Source organism: Carassius auratus, chromosome 11 (genome assembly GCF_003368295.1).
Source record: "Carassius auratus strain Wakin chromosome 11, ASM336829v1, whole genome shotgun sequence".
Taxonomy (NCBI): domain Eukaryota; kingdom Metazoa; phylum Chordata; class Actinopteri; order Cypriniformes; family Cyprinidae; genus Carassius; species Carassius auratus.
The window spans coordinates 11,433,787-11,450,023 of NC_039253.1; the positions used below are offsets into that span (position 1 = coordinate 11,433,787).

Sequence of the window (16,237 nt, forward strand, 5' to 3'; positions counted from 1 at the left end):
TTGTCAACCAGACTGACCTTCTCTAAACAGCAACCAACACACTGTTGATTGATTATCCAGAATTAAGTAAAATAATTAAAATGACATTTTCTGTTGAAATGAAACCAATATAGAGATTTAGATTTTTTATGTTAGCAGAGCATTTAAAAGCGTTTAAAAGCGTTTAAAAGTTCATCAATTAAAAAAAAAGTTGTCACCTTCATGTTTGATCTTAATTAAAATGACAAGTTTTGTAAATATTTTGTACATACACTAAGCTTATTGTTGTAAGTAAGTATATCTCTTAAGCTTTTGTTGTGGAATTATAATGAATGTGTATCCAGTGGCTAGTGTGTGGATGTGTATCCTGCTTTACTCTTTATTAAATCTTATGAAAGAGGATGGCATGTGCAGAGATGACAGTCGTGTAATTCTTCCACTCGCATTAGAGCCTGTATGTGAGGAAGGGCTTTCCGCTCTCCTCTTAATGATATGGGCGTGCAGACGGGGCGTCATCCCGTGCTACAGGCAGCTGTAATTGGACAGGGGAGACGAAGTGTCCTAACCCTCCGCTGTTCCACCATCCAAACACGACAACTAATCACATCGCAATTTGCATTGAGAGCTTCGCAAATCAGCCTAAATAACGCCGCACCGGTCTGAGAGATGAGTTTTTAATCTCTGCGAGATGAGATACTGACCCAAGTGTTTTCTCCCCCCTTCGTTATTCTTCTTTCAGGTTTTCATTTGCGCTCTCTTCTCATTTTTGCAGTGGACTGCTGAATGAATGTGCAGAGGCAGAAGTCTCATCCCCCTCAGACAGTAAAAAAAAAAAAAAAAAAACAGGCCTCTTAAAAAAAAATTGAAAAAGAAGACGCGCTTGTCCCTGTGAATAAGTCTCCTCTAAAACACAATCAAAGTGATGACAGATATTTTAGCAGGAAGGAAATATTCTAGTGGAGCCTTTCAGATGATCAGACAGTTATTCATCTCTCATTGCCCCTGCTTGACCCATGTAATGGGGAATTTTAAAACTGGAAGTGTCTAAAATATCTAGTGGATGTAAGTAATGAGAAAATTTTGGGGAAACGGCTGCTGTGAGGTCTGGCTGGGGGCCATGAATCAGGCACCTGTTTGACACAGGTGTTGGATTACAGTGGGAAAGTTTTCAATGGGAAGTTTCTGTTAAGAGTTCTCGAGGCTCTCCATATACTTTATTATAAGAAAAGCACTCTATATGCAAGTTCAAGTCCAGATTCAGTGGTTATCTCAAAGCCCACTTTTGAATCTGCTTTCTTTCTTCTTTCTTTTTTATTACAAATTTGCTTAAGTGAAAAGTAGAACTTTTTTTCTTAACGTACATCAGCAAAGATCAATAAATGCTGTTCAAATATATTGCCCGTAGATAGTTCATGTTAGCATGCATCAACGAATTAAAAAAAAAAAAAACAGTGTCATCAATTTTTATTGCAGAAAGTTGCCTTAAAATACTGCAGCAATTAATTTTTGCAAAGCTAAGTTCTTTACATTTGTCTGTAGTTGTTTTCCTTTGTTCGAAAAGCATGCCTCCTCACAGGATAAAGCTGGAGTGATGTGACTATTGCCCAATGCATAGTCCCAGTGTGCACCAGGTGCTAGCAAGTGAGCGAGTAGCTTAAAACAACATTCATTCTATTAGTGTAAACCCTATAGACTAAACAAAACAAACAAATTCACAAATGCTCTCCTTTTTTTCACTGCACATACACACGTATCAAAGTGCAAAGCAACAGGGAGTTCTCATCACAGGTGAGGATGCCAGCCCTCATCACCTTCAGAATTTGTGGAGTGGTGCCGAGCTGTATATGTAGCCTTCATCAGCTCATTACAGACCTGCTTCATCAGACGGTCCAAACCACTGCTGACAGCCCACTCTTCCTCCGTTCGCACCCAACACACTCGCTACGCCATGCCACATGCTCAGAGTTATTTTATCCCAACAACATTTGACATGCACAAGCTTTATATATTCACCTTGAGCAGAAGGGCAGGGAGGAGGAGATTAAAGAAACTGGGGAAATAGAGAAAGTCACCTCTTTCCTTTGATTCCACCTACCCGAGTGTGTTTGTGACATCTGGGTTTATGCACATCCATGATTATAGAAATCAATTTGGAATTGTACAATCTGCAAAAAAAAAAAGAAGGTTGATTATATAAAAAACTGTATTACAATATATAGAAAATGTATTTAAATTTAAACAGTAGTTCCAGAGTAAGAAATTACTTGTGCAAATTATATATAATGTCCATAAAACATTATTAAACACATACAAGATAACACAAAGTGAAAATAGCATGGTATTTTTGGTTATGAACATTGTTCTAAGCTCAGGGCTGCTGAAAAGGTATGTTGGAAATCAAAATATCCTTCTGAAATTAATATGTATCAGTCCTCCTCACTGATAATATGTATCCCTCCTTATCTGCTAATGTACCTGCATTCACTCACATCGTTAACACATCCCTTCACACTGGTGTTTTTCCCTTAGCATTTAGACAGGCTCGTATAACCCCACTACTTAAGAAACCCACCCTTAACCAATCTCTTTTAGAGAACTACGGACAGACTACAGTTTCCCTTCTCCTTTTCATTGCAAAAACACTCACACAGAACAACATCCTCGACACCAACCAGTCTGGTTTCAGAAGTGGACATTCAACCGAGAGTGCCTTGCTCTCAGTTCATGATGCCCTATGACTGGCAAGAGCAGATTCCAAATCTTCAATACTTATCTTGCTGGATCTGTCCACTGGTTTTGACATGGTTAAACACCAGATCCTCCTGTCAACCCTATTGGCAAAGGGCATCTCAGGAACCAGTCCATTGGTTTGAGTCTAACCTCTCAGATAGGTCCTTCTAGGTATCTTGGAGAGGTGAGGTGTTCAAGTTGCAGCATCTAACTACTGGGGTGCCTCAGGGCTCAGTTCTTGGACCACTTATCTTCTCTGTCTACACGGTATCACTAGTTTCTGTCATTCAGAAACACTGCTATGCTGATGACACTCAACTCACCCTGTAATTCCACCCTGATGATCCAACAATAGCTGCTTGCATCTCAGCTTCATTTCTTACTGGATGAAATGCCATCACCTTCAACTCAACCTTGCCAAGACAGAACTGCTTGTGGTTTCATCAAACCCATCACAATTTTACCATCCAGTTAGGCACATCAACCATAACTTCCTCAAATACAGTCAGAAGCCTTGGAGTTATGATTGATGATCAACTGACTTTCTCAGACCACATTGCTAAAACTATCCGGTCCTGCAGATTTGCTTTATTCAATATCTAGAAGATCATGCCCTTTCTTTCAGAATATCATTCACAACTCCTTGTTTGAGCTCTTGTTCTGTCCAGGCTGGACTTTTGCAATGCTTTCTTGAGCCAAAAAGAATGCACATCACACTTCTGTTTATCAATTTGCACTGGCTACCAATAGCTGCTCGCATAAAATTCCAGGCATTAATGTTTGCCTACAACCCTTATCTATATGGGAAAACTTCATTACATCTTGGTGCGCTCTAGAAGCTTGCATTCTGCAACTGAACGTTGCTTTATTGTGCCATCCCAAAGAGGCACTTTCACAGACTTTTAAATTAAGTGTTCCCTTCTGGTGGAATGACCCACCCAACTCAATCTGAGCAGCTGAGTACTTTGCCATCTTCAAGAATCGGTTAATAACACATATCTTGTATCTTTTTGTTGACCCCCTAACTCTAGCACTAACAAAATGTTCTATTCTAACCCAAAACATTTAAATTTAACAAACAGTGAGCAGATTATAACAGACTTTAACAGTTCATTTAAGTTGGTTAAACCAATGAATTTTGTTCTGAATGCATGAGCAGCATGTCTGCTGTTTTTCCAGTGTGTTTTTGTGTTGTGTGTGTGTTCATGTCATCCTCGCACCTGCTTCAAACTCCACCAGGACACTACAACATCTCATTATCAGGCCGTTTTAAACTAAACGCTCCTGCTTTCACTTCTGTTTAAATTAGAGAGGCTTTTTCAGAGGTCACATGAAATGAGCTTTTAATTAGTGTCAGCCATCAGTTGATTTCCTCTTTATTGAAGCCGTCTCTCTGGATACCTCTTTGTAGTTAATTGGATCAGAGAAGCACTCACAAATACACATACAAATCACTGTCAAAAGTTTGAAGCAGAAGAAAGTTTCTCAAACAAAAAGAAACTAACAAATATTTGAAAAGACGGCACGCTTGACTGCCAGCAGTGTATTCAGTCAGCACCTTTGTTGCATCCTCTTTTAATTAATAAAGGCCCATTAAGCGCTCGTTAACAAAGGGGGATAATATACAGCCCCAGCTGGCGAGATGGAGTGAATAAAATGAGAGCATGAGAAAGGAGAGAAGACCAATTGGTAGTGTTACTATATAAATGAGGATACAGAAAATCACAATCATGAAACTGTAAGAGCAGGAGGAGCTGAAAAGACTGACTCTAACTCAGTAAGACACAGGCAGGAGATGTTAGTCAAGCCTTAAGGTCCTTCTCAGAAAGTCTAGCCTTGGGTAACCTGACTAAATCATCCATAATAAGTTGAATATTGCATCACAGTGAGCCTTTTTTTTCTTCTTTAGTTTGAATATGGCACCAGAATGTCTTTGTGTTGTGGCTTATATCACTAGGCTTGGGAGCATAGATGGGAAATTACTTTTAAAATCTGGGCGATGCCACACTAGGGCTTCTATTTTTAAATATAATAAACAATTAAATAATTATACAATTATAATAAACAATTATAATCATAATAACAATTTCATACAATCACTTTATAATGAATTTGATAAACAACATACTATAAATATACTATAGTCATCATATTAATTTCTTAATTATAAAACAATATAAATGATAAAATATAAAATGTCAATATTATTATTGATAAATTACATTAACTCATATTTTATATAATGAATAAACAGACTAATTAATAATGAATGAATAAAATATATTATGCATAGTTTCCAAAAACATACGCAGGTCAGACTTGTTCAAATGTCTATTCACTCCTATATTCACTAAAGTATAGGAGTTGGAAAGCGATTTAATCAATTATTTTTTCCAAGTTCTCTCCACTTAATATTCTACATAAAGTAAAGGAATCAAATGTCTCGGTTCTTTATCCTTCTTTTTCATCCTCCGCCTTAAAACTCAACTCCTTGTTAAGGAGACGAAGAGAGTAATTTAAATCGATCTTAAAGTGCGGCAATTACAGAATCCCAGGCTGCAATTCTATAAGAGGGAAATGGATTTCTCTTCCCATCTGTGCTATATGACCAAACCATGAGACCTGAATATAAAGCACTGACTAGATAACAAAATCAACCACCTGAGAGCGCTTTCAGCCAACATTTTCCCTTCAGCTTTGTTGTAAAACATCTCCATCGTTGTCTTTTATGGCTCGCCTCAATAATGCCGCACAGACTCCAGGAAACGAGCCTCTTTGTGAAGTTTTACAGTGACAGAAGGCAATCCTTTAAACGACAGTACCTCCTAAAGCTCAAGGACGGCCAGAGGTCAGGAAACTGGAAGACTTATTTCTCAGCCAAGTTTTCAGGAAACCTCCAGCTGACCTTGAGAACTACTGAACGGTATTAGACTCACACAGAAGAGCTCTAGATGTCCATTTTAGACTCCCACCATAGCGTACTGAACAGGCAGCACGTAATGAGTGAATAGCCCAAGCATCTGACAACCTAAATACAATAGCAATGCGCCATCTACAAGCACATTGCTGGTTTATGAACTAATAAACTTGTGACTGTTACCACTAAACGACACAATAAACAACCAATATTCCTGAACGGATGACTTGACCTTACTGTCCAGGGAGGAAATTGCGCTTTTCATTTTCACGCTAAACTCAAAAGACAGATTCCCAAAGTGGCAATTACTGATTTGACATCCGTTCCGAAGGAAAAAAAAGTGACTGTAATTCTTTCAAAAGTCCAAGTGAACAATTACAAGGGTGTATGAAAGAAGATAGCTTTTTAAAATGCAGTTTATGTAACAAGACCAGCATACAGACTAGCTTTCGAACCACTATATGACAGCTAGCTGACTCAGTCAGCATCATCTTAAGGGTTTTCAGCTCATCTATATTTATACAAGCAAGCGGCGCTAATTTCGGTCATTACATTTACTCTCTCCGACACACGCATTCGGTGACCTCTGAATTATACAATGACGCCACAAAAGCATATTCTAAAACGACTCCAACTCCACAGTCTAATCCATCAACACACTTGTATCTGACACGGTGAAGGAAGAGCTTGAAATAGGCAATTATTGAACCATCTCCTCGATTTACACCTATCCGCGTTTCACCTTCACATGTAACTTGGTGGATACGTGTGGCACGCCATGGCATCACTTGGTCAAAAATCAGCACTTAAATTTGGGATTCTTGTTGCAGATTCAGGCTGAAGAGTGAGAAGCGAGGTATACGTAAGGCAGAATGAAAAGTGCAAGAAGACAAGGAGAAAGTGAGACAGAGGGCTGTTGCTCGAGGCACTTGATCCGGTCCGGGTGTCCTCTCGGATCGCCTGACAGATAATCCATTAAATGTTGCAACCCGCTGACAGGGATGGATTTCAGAAAACGCCTGGGAACACACACACACTCACTCACACACAGTCTAATGCTGTAATTACTACTAGTCGCTTAAAAACACATTTTTCTTTTTATACTGTAATAATTATAATGATAAATTAAAAATAGAGCAAAAGACGAAATAAAGAGAAACAAAAATTAAGCTTTATTTTCAACATTGTTGACTCATTTTTAAACCCACCTTAACTTTGAAAATACAATCAAGATTACAAAAAGCTAATTACATTTATTGTGGACTTTTAAAACATCTTCATGACAGGCACAGTATATAAACTGTACCACTTTATGACAGATAAGCTGAATGCAATTGAATATACATTATGAACATGTAATAGGAAAACTCTTCCAATATTGAATTGACTGTTCAATAACACATTTTCATTAAGGCAGAAATATTGAAGACAAACCATGCTTAATCTCTAGTTTTAAATGTTATATCCATAAAAAAAAAAAAAAAAAAGTCTTGTCTCACTTTTACAAACAAAATAAAACTTGGACGGTGATATCATATGGAGATCAAGAAATCAATATCAGATTTGGGATGTATTTCACAGTTTAATCATATAAAAACGAAGCTATTCCACCATATGACACTCTCATATTTCATGGTTTACTTAAGGCGATTTACCATTGGGATTAATATGGAATGCAATTAACTATTTAAGGTTAATTTGAAAATATAAATTCATACTTATAATCAGTAAAGGAAACTTTTCCATAAAAAGACTTAAGAGTAAGGCAATGAAAATAACAGAGTTATTGATTAAGCTATAGAAATGACTGCTTTCAGATAATAAAAAGGTTAACTCCAGGCAAAGTCACGTTTCCCAAGACTGCCTCGCATTTGAGACCCTTTGAGAAGTTGGGGCTTGAGAAGAGGCTCTCAAATACAGTGTGTCCCTGGAAAAACTGGACAAGATGCCCAGTGACTCTAGCAGGCTGGTACTGTGTGTAGCTGTGGTTCAGCGGGCAGATGAGAAAGGCATGTGTGTGTGAATGAAGTGTGTAAGGCTCTGTTTGTTTCTGGCCACAGCTCTATTGGTTTGCGTATACTCTAATAATGGTGTGTATGCATATATGCATTTAATTCTTGCCAATGGCGGCAACAGCTTTCTTGGCGGCATCATCGAGGTCGGTGGCAGAGGTGATGGGCAGCCCGCTCTCAGACAGGATACGCTTTGCCTCCTGAACATTGGTTCCTGAACATCAACACATAAAACAATAGGAAAAAAACTTTGGTTAATGGGAGTTTATAAGCCTTCACTTTTATTCTGACACACATACCAGGGATGCATTATATACTCTTCTGGCTATTTTTTATTTTTTTTTGGCATGTGTTAATATTATAATGTCAACTGTTGGATATTTAACATTGGACTCTCACTTCCCATCGCAGGTTCACAAATAATAATTGTAGTAAACAAAAAAATGTTTTATGCATAATCATTTTTATCCGATTCAAAGACAAACTTATTAAAATTTTAAAAAATTATAATACCACACTTAAAGCTGCTTATATCCAGGCACAAACTATATTAAATAATATTAAACAATAAAAACTGTGTGTGTGTCTCTGTGTGTGTGTGTGATATTGTTTTTAGAAAAACTAAGTTTAGCTCTAAAATATCACCTACAACATAAATGTAAAATATAAATATGATTATATAAAAGAGAAATAAATAAAAAGAAATATTATAAATAATATAGCATAACAGAATAGCAAAATATAATTCCAAACCAATCATTAAAATAACTTTATTGTTTAGACCAGCAGATTGTAAAATAATACATAATATATATTTTTTTGTTTAGTTCCATAATAACATCCGTAAAAAAGAAAAAAGAAAAAAAATGTTTCATATAATGGAGTAAAAATGCAGAATATGATGCAGAAATAATGCAGGTTACACACAAAAGTATAACTAATATTATTTAACCCCTGATGTCACATGGACTATTTTACAGATGTCCTTGCTACGGTTCTGTGCGTTGATCGTGGTAACATCATTGCTGTCTATGGAGGGTCAGAGAGCTCTCAGATTCCATAAAAAATATCTTAATTTGTGTTCCGAAGATGAACAAAGGTCTTACAGGTTTGGTACGACATGAGTGCGAGTAATGACAGAATTTTCATTTTTGGGTGAACTACCCTGTTAAGCATAATTGAATAATGCTTATCAGTATCCATCCTACAACAAGGCCTAGAAAACAAATCTGGCTGGAGTATTAAAAAATAAAAAAAAAAAAAAAAAAAAAAAAAAATCACGTTCTCAAAATGCTGTGAGTGGCAGGGCAGAGTTTGGGGAGTGTGTCTCTGCTGGTTTGAAGGAGCAGTAGTGTTGAAAATGATTTGGGATCGCTCCATTGGCTAAAAAGGACAGGAAATGTTCCATTGGCTGAATGGCAATGAGGATGTTCGTTCCATTGGCTGAAAATGCGAGTGCTGCGCTCACAGGCCAGAGGGACTTGTTGGTGCCAGATGCAGGCGTCCCGACTGAGCACGCACTCCTTTGCTTGGGCTGCCCTTGCGGTAAAACAGTGACCCTGAATGTCACTGAACTCTGGCCCCCTGACAACAGGGCCAGGGCCCGGGGCCAATACAATAAAACAAATCAGAGAACTACTCCACAGGGGTCAAAGGAATGAAGACAGATTGAGAAGAAAAGGCAGGGTAGCAAGAAGTACAGGGAATGGAAGTTGTGAGATGTAAGTGAAGGAATAACAGATATGTGAGATGTGTGTGACTCTGTTGAGGAGAGGTGAGCAGCTGTGGATGACAGACGTGCTGATTTCACAGGTGAACCTGGATCTCTCACTCACAGAAAATGTGTCAAAAACAAGTCTATTAAAAAGATGGATTTCTTTTTTTTTTACTTACATTTTTTAAATGGTATTTTTAAACTACTGAAGGAATATGAGCAAAATATTTAATAATGATTTGCAAACTACAAAATTGTGCATGACATTTTCATTTGTTTTTACATAAAAAAAAATAAAAAATAAAATCCACTACATTTTCCCCAATTATATTCATTCTATTAAATTCTGCATTTGTACTTTTATATATATATATATATATATATATATATATATATATATATATATATATATATATATATTTTTTTTTTTTATTTTTTTATTTTTTTTTATTATGTCAGCTTGAACTGAATTGCACTCTATTTTATATTTTAATCATTCATATGTATTTTTTTGTTTTATTTAATAATCTATAACTTTTCATCATACATTTAAATTTGATTATCTAAAAACTTACTTAAATATAAACTTTTATTTAACAATTTGATAATTGATCTAATAATGTATTACTTCATTTTCATAAGCTAAATAAAAATGTTACTCTTATATTATTATTATCAAACTTATTTTGTTTTATTAAGTTACTCACACTAATTTAATCATTAACTATCATACGTATAAAAAAAGTTTTAATTTTACACATTTAAATTTACATTATACAGTCAACATAAAGAGTGTCTAGGAAATAAAAGAAAAGGGGAATGAGATGAGATCAGAACAGGACTCGAGTCAAACTTGAACTTGCATCACCTACATGAGCACCTCAGCACCATGGATCTACATGCAAGCTGCTAAGCCACGACTCCAAATCCTCTTCATTTTATACGCAGCAGAAAATAAAAGTGTTTACCTCAATGCATTATCCTGCATTTTGGTCTGCATATAAATTTGAACATTATCAGATTGGATCGGCAATCTTATATACATTTATGCAACATATTTATAACTAAAATATCTCTATGTTAACGTACAAGTATCTGTATACACGTGTGTGTGTGTGTTGTTGTTGTCCAGCAGTGTAATTATGATAATACTCGCGCTCTCAGGAGAGAGGATGTTCTAATCAATAGCAGTTTCACGAGGAATTCAATTACCAGCATCACTTAACTACTGATATTTCAGCGCTTTTGTCCGCTCGCACAATAACTCATTTCTAACACGTCTCCCACATTTGGCAGCACAAAACAATCAATTGTATAATTTCATTAGCAGAGGACGAGGGCGAGCAGGGCCGTGCGCTGGGAGTATAGAATATCCACTGTCCGCCGCTGCTTGACAGTGCCGAGTCGTCTGAGGGCAACGAGAGCAAACTTCAACGAAAGCCATGAAAAATACTCCTATATATACAGTACACACACTTAAAGAGATTTTTGGACTGCTCTGACAAGAGGCTTTCAGATGGCACTGTGCGAGTCAAATCTCTTCATGTGTTATGTAAGTGGTAATATCTCACACATATATTGATCTGAGCATCTAAGAGCTGACAGACACACAGGTCTGTACTCCCTCACTGCCACCAGGTGCTGCTAGAGACCAACTTAACACCAAAACCAAGCAGAATGATCCAGTATGTCTCTGAATGAAGCTTACTTTAGAGTATCTTATGTTTAGACATGCATATCTATTATGGAACTGACAGAATATGATTATGAATAAGTATGCACAGATAATAATAATTAGAAGCTTCGAAAGGAGTTCTATCAGAAAACTAATTGACTGGAGCATTCTCTTGGCACAACTGTATAAAAGTATGGGGTCAGGCAGATGAGCAGTGCAAATGTTTCCAACATTGATAATAGTAAGAGATGTTTCTTGAGCATCAAATTTCTGAAGGATCACATGACACTGAAGACTGGAGTAATGATGCTGAAAATTCAGCTTTGATATCACAGGAAATCAATTACATTTTAAAATGTATTCAAATTGCAGTTAAATTGTAATAATATTCCACAATATTACTGTTCTACTGTGTTTTAAACAAAGAAATTCAGCTTTCAAAATAAAAAAATATATAAAAACAACACACACATATCAACATATATACATATATATATATATATATATATATATATATATATATATATATATATATAATCTTACCAAAAACATTTGAACAGCAATCTACATAAATATCACTAAAATACACAATATTGTGAAGACTAAATGAATGCATCTACTCTGGCATGATTGGTATGAGGCCCTCTCTCTCTCTCTCTCTCTCTCTCTCTCTCTCTCTATATATATATATATTTATATAATTTCCTTTTTTTTCTCTCTCTAGTCATATACACCTCACAACTCAGTGTACATGATACTACTGCTGGTAACCAAAATAGTGTTTTGGAACATCTAGTACCCAAGTTATCTAGTACTCGCAGCTCCATTTAACACATTTTACCAAATTTAAATTTTTACTGAAATTTATATTTCTTTTTTAAACGAATATGACATTATTTTAGGATAGTGTTATACAGAAATCATTATTTTTCATACTTTTCCCTTGCAACAGGAATTTTATGATATTTTTGGTACAATATTTTGTTATATATCTTATCATGTCTGAATACAATTTCAATATATGTAATATATGACATACATATCCCGTACAGTAGATTTAAAAAAGATGACAAAAAGAATACCAGTATTAAAGTACATTCATTTTTTGAGTGAACAACTTGTTTGTACTTTTGGTCCCAATGATCCAGCATGTTGAAGAACAAAATCTTAATGGTCTTAGGTACCTGTACATGAAGGAGCTGATAGTGAAAAAGCTTGAAGAAGAGATTATAGGTCCATACACAAACACACACACACACACACTCATATGCATCTGAAGTCTTTCTTGGAAAGGTGGGGCATACGGAGAGGCTGGGGTAAGAAATGGGCCTGAATCAATAGGCAGCTAATACAACTAAACTCTAAGCTGGGAACCATCTTATAGCGATCTGTCAGACATGATAAGCCACAGACAGAGAGACAGAATAGACGATCGATCTGTAAGCAGCATGCTGCCTCTTACACCCATTACTGAGGGCTTTCAGGCCACTGTGTCTAATTCACTTTTCCAGAGAGGGCAGGCGAATCTGAGCCACTATTGCTTCAAGGCATTTTCATTTGGATGGAAAATGCTTTGTGAAAATTGTGTGTCAGTAATCACTTTTGCACTATGTATGATATAAAGGCTTTTAGCCATTTAATTTAAAGGGCTAGTTCAAAATAAAAATGACTGAATTATTTTTAATAAGTAAATTTAAATGCATTCCAATTTTTGGAATGCATTATTAAAGGTATAGTTCACCCAAAAATTACAATTCTGTTGTTAATTACTCAACCTCATGTCGTTCCAATCCAGTAAGGCATTCAACGTTCATCTCCAGAACACAAATTAAGAAATTTTGATGAAATCCGAGAGTTTTCTGACCCTGCATAGGCAGCAATGCAACTGACATGTACAAGACCCAGAAATTATTAAGGACATCTTTGAAATAGTCCATGTGACATCAGTGGTTCAACCTTAATTTTTGAAGCTACGAGAATATTTCTGTGTGAAAAGAAAAGAAAAATAACCTATTTATTCAGCAATTCTTCTTTTCCGTGACAGACTTCGACGCACATTCACGAGTACCATGACGCATGTATGTGGTGCTGCTGACACAGGAACCGGTGTTTTGATGTAGTAGAACCTGGATGCTCTTTGGCTTGTTTGCAAGATTTGTAGCTTCATAAAATTAAGATTGAACCACTAATGTCATAATGACTAACAATGTCCTTACTAGGACTGTCACTTTTAGTTCGAAAATCAATTGCACAATCGATCGGACCTACCAAAAAAAGTTTCGAAAATGAAAATAGGGAATCAATTTTAACCAAATATGTACACTATTCATTTTAAAAGAATTAAAAAATGAAAAATGTATATGTAACAAAAGTCACAAACAAGCAGAAAAAGAAAATAAACAATTCTGAAAGTGCAGTATGCGTTGCAAAAGGTAGACAGAAAATACCAGCAATTTTACGCAATTAAAAGAATTAAACAATTACAAAATATATATGTAACAAAACTCACAAACAAGCAGAAAAAGAAAATAAACAATTCCGAAAGTGCAGCATGCGTTGCGAAAGCTAGACAGAAAATACCAGCAATTATACGCACTGAAACCTGCACTGATGTTTTTCTTTTGTTATGGCAGCCGTCCCCTCTGCACATGTATTTTTAGCTGTTTGCTGTTTGTTATTCTGCACGAAACTTCATGCCAATAAATAAGAAATATTGCTGACTTGTGCGTTTCCAGCGCTCTCTTTACTTCTTTTTTTTAGACATGGAAAATTGATTTTTCAATCGATTCAATGAACACTTATGTCTTAAAAATCGGAAAAGATTTTTTCACAAAAGTGAAAGCCCTTGTCCTTACTACCTTTTTGGGGTTTGAATGTGGTAGTTGCATAGCTGTCTATGCATGGTAAGAAAGCTCTTGTATTTCATAAAAAAAAAAAAAACGGGGGTAAATTTTGGCAGAATTATTATATATACCATTTTTAGGTGACTATCCCTTAACCATTTTACCTGTATTCAATGACGTATGGCAGTATTTGGCTAATTGCCAACATTTTGTGTAAATATTATCAGAAAATTAAATATGATGTGCATTTAATACTTCAAAATATCTGCATGCTGCTCTTGTCCTATATAAAGGGTGTCCTCAGAAGGACAGGGTATGGCATGGACAAACGAGGGGCAGAAAACTAATGGAGTGGAGTATATGTCTCTCTCCGGGCAAAACGACTCAGCTGTTTTCTGCCAATTATCCTAATGGCCAGATGGGAGCAGGCTGAGGCCCAGTGTCACACGAGCGCATAGCGTTAGCATACACAGGTGAGAGGTCCAGCAATCAACGCCTGGCCCCTCTGCTGCTCTCACTGCCACCAACAAATGCTGCGGCGTGACACGCTTGCCAACCAACACCAACAATCTCTACACTTGACAGACAAAGGGTTGCTTACAGGTAAAGGTTTTACAGAACACGTTTTAAAAATTAGAAGTTAAAACTGGCATTTTTGCCTTTATTATGATTGGACAGAACAGCAAAGTGTGGGAGAGATGGGGGAAAGGTCCCGAAGACAGGATTCGAAACTCGGGACGCCCTTAGCGTAACAGCACTGCATGTTGGCGCTCTGCCCACAAGACTATAGGTGCCAACATTAAACTGGAACCTTTGATTCAGAAACTGCATATTTTGATAAAATTGAGATTAATTGGCCACACCCACCTTCGAGCCTAACCACCAGGGGAACCTTGAGCTCCAGTTCTCTGCAGGCCTTGGTGATTCCGTTAGCAATGATGGCACAGTTAACAATCCCCCCAAAGATGTTTACCAAGATGGCCTCGACCTGAATGCAGAAAAAAGAAGAAAAACTGGGTGAAAAAAGCTTTGTTATGACATTGCATCACATGCATCTTTAAGAAGATGAAAAGGCAAATAAGCAAAACCTTTAGGGTTCTCACACATTTCAACCAACATTTTTTCATTTATTTAATTTTATTATTATTAAAGTGGGTATACTTTAGTATAAGGAACAATTCTTACTATTAACTAGTTGTTTATTAGCATGCCTATTATTAAACATTGACTGTTAATCAGTTCTTATAAAGCATATATTCTGCATGACCATATTCTACATCTCAAATCCTCCTACCCAATACCTAAACTTAACAACTACCTTACTAATATTATTAGTTTATTGAGGAAAAAGTCTCAGTTAATGGTTTATTAATAGTGAGAATTGGACATTTAAATAAAGTCTGACCATTGAAATTAATCAATTTCAAAGCAGTTAAACATTTTAGAGTTGAGGATAAGAAGAAACGTTTATATTCATAATGGACGATCATGAAAATGTGTATTATTTATAACATTGTATAACAGTTCTAATATTTCCAGGCTTTCAACAACTGGAGAAAACCCTGAACATCACATGAAAAAAGACCAGTTGTTAAATAGACTATTAGCATTAGCATGCTAAAAACCCTCATGTGGCTAGAAAAGAGATTTGAGTTGCTTAAGTCCTGATATGAGCAGTTCACCTGAGAAGAAACTAGATATTTGAGCCTAGTGCAGTACAATGCTATGTGATGACCATAATTCCTCAACAACCCCCCCACCCCCAAATTACACTTCACATAATCCACCGATCATTTGCATAAATGTTTAGCAGCAATCAAAGGGGCATCAATATGTGTAAACATGCATACACACACAGAATTGTTAACAGCTCATGAATGTGTTACTCTTACAAGGTAAGAATTTAAATTACTCAATGTCAATTCATTTCTGTCAAATTAGCAAGTCAACAGATCAAATTAATTTGGCATGTTTACTCATAATCTATGCTAATCTGTGGCAGTGACTGCTGGCTGCATTCGGTGGTAATGATGTTTACACGGTTAGAGAGGAACTCAGAGGATCAGAGAGATATTGGCAGGTTCATCCACAAATGCTGTTACTCGCCTTACCGGCTAGAAACTAGAGCTCTAGAGTTCTGTGAATATGTGTAGTGTGAGCATGAGTTCAGACACTAGCGAGGTTTTCTAAACACTGGGATTCTGAGAACGCAATTATCTGTTACATGATTAAGAGATCACACATTACGTGTAGCTTGTACTTTTTAAATTGCATCTTCGTTGTGGCCCAGTGTCATTATTAAGTTTGTTTATAACAACAACAATAATATTTTACTGACTTTGTTTAATGCAGAATATAGACTGGTTA

The 16,237-nt window shown here is 36.3% G+C and overlaps 1 protein-coding gene across 1 annotated transcript in view; it reads right to left on the reverse strand.

Moving 5' to 3' along the window:
* Positions 1-7,109: 7,109 nt before the first annotated feature.
* The window catches only part of LOC113111021 (succinate--CoA ligase [GDP-forming] subunit beta, mitochondrial-like), a 98,632-nt gene continuing 89,504 nt past the window's right edge, over positions 7,110-16,237 (reverse strand). Inside the window, exons 10-11 of the mRNA XM_026275392.1 lie at positions 14,738-14,858; positions 7,110-7,852 (exon numbers count right to left, since the gene is read on the reverse strand). Of these exons, the coding sequence (XP_026131177.1) occupies positions 7,737-7,852; positions 14,738-14,858 (237 nt within the window). The 3' untranslated portion in view covers positions 7,110-7,736. The remainder of the gene's footprint in view (positions 7,853-14,737; positions 14,859-16,237) is intronic.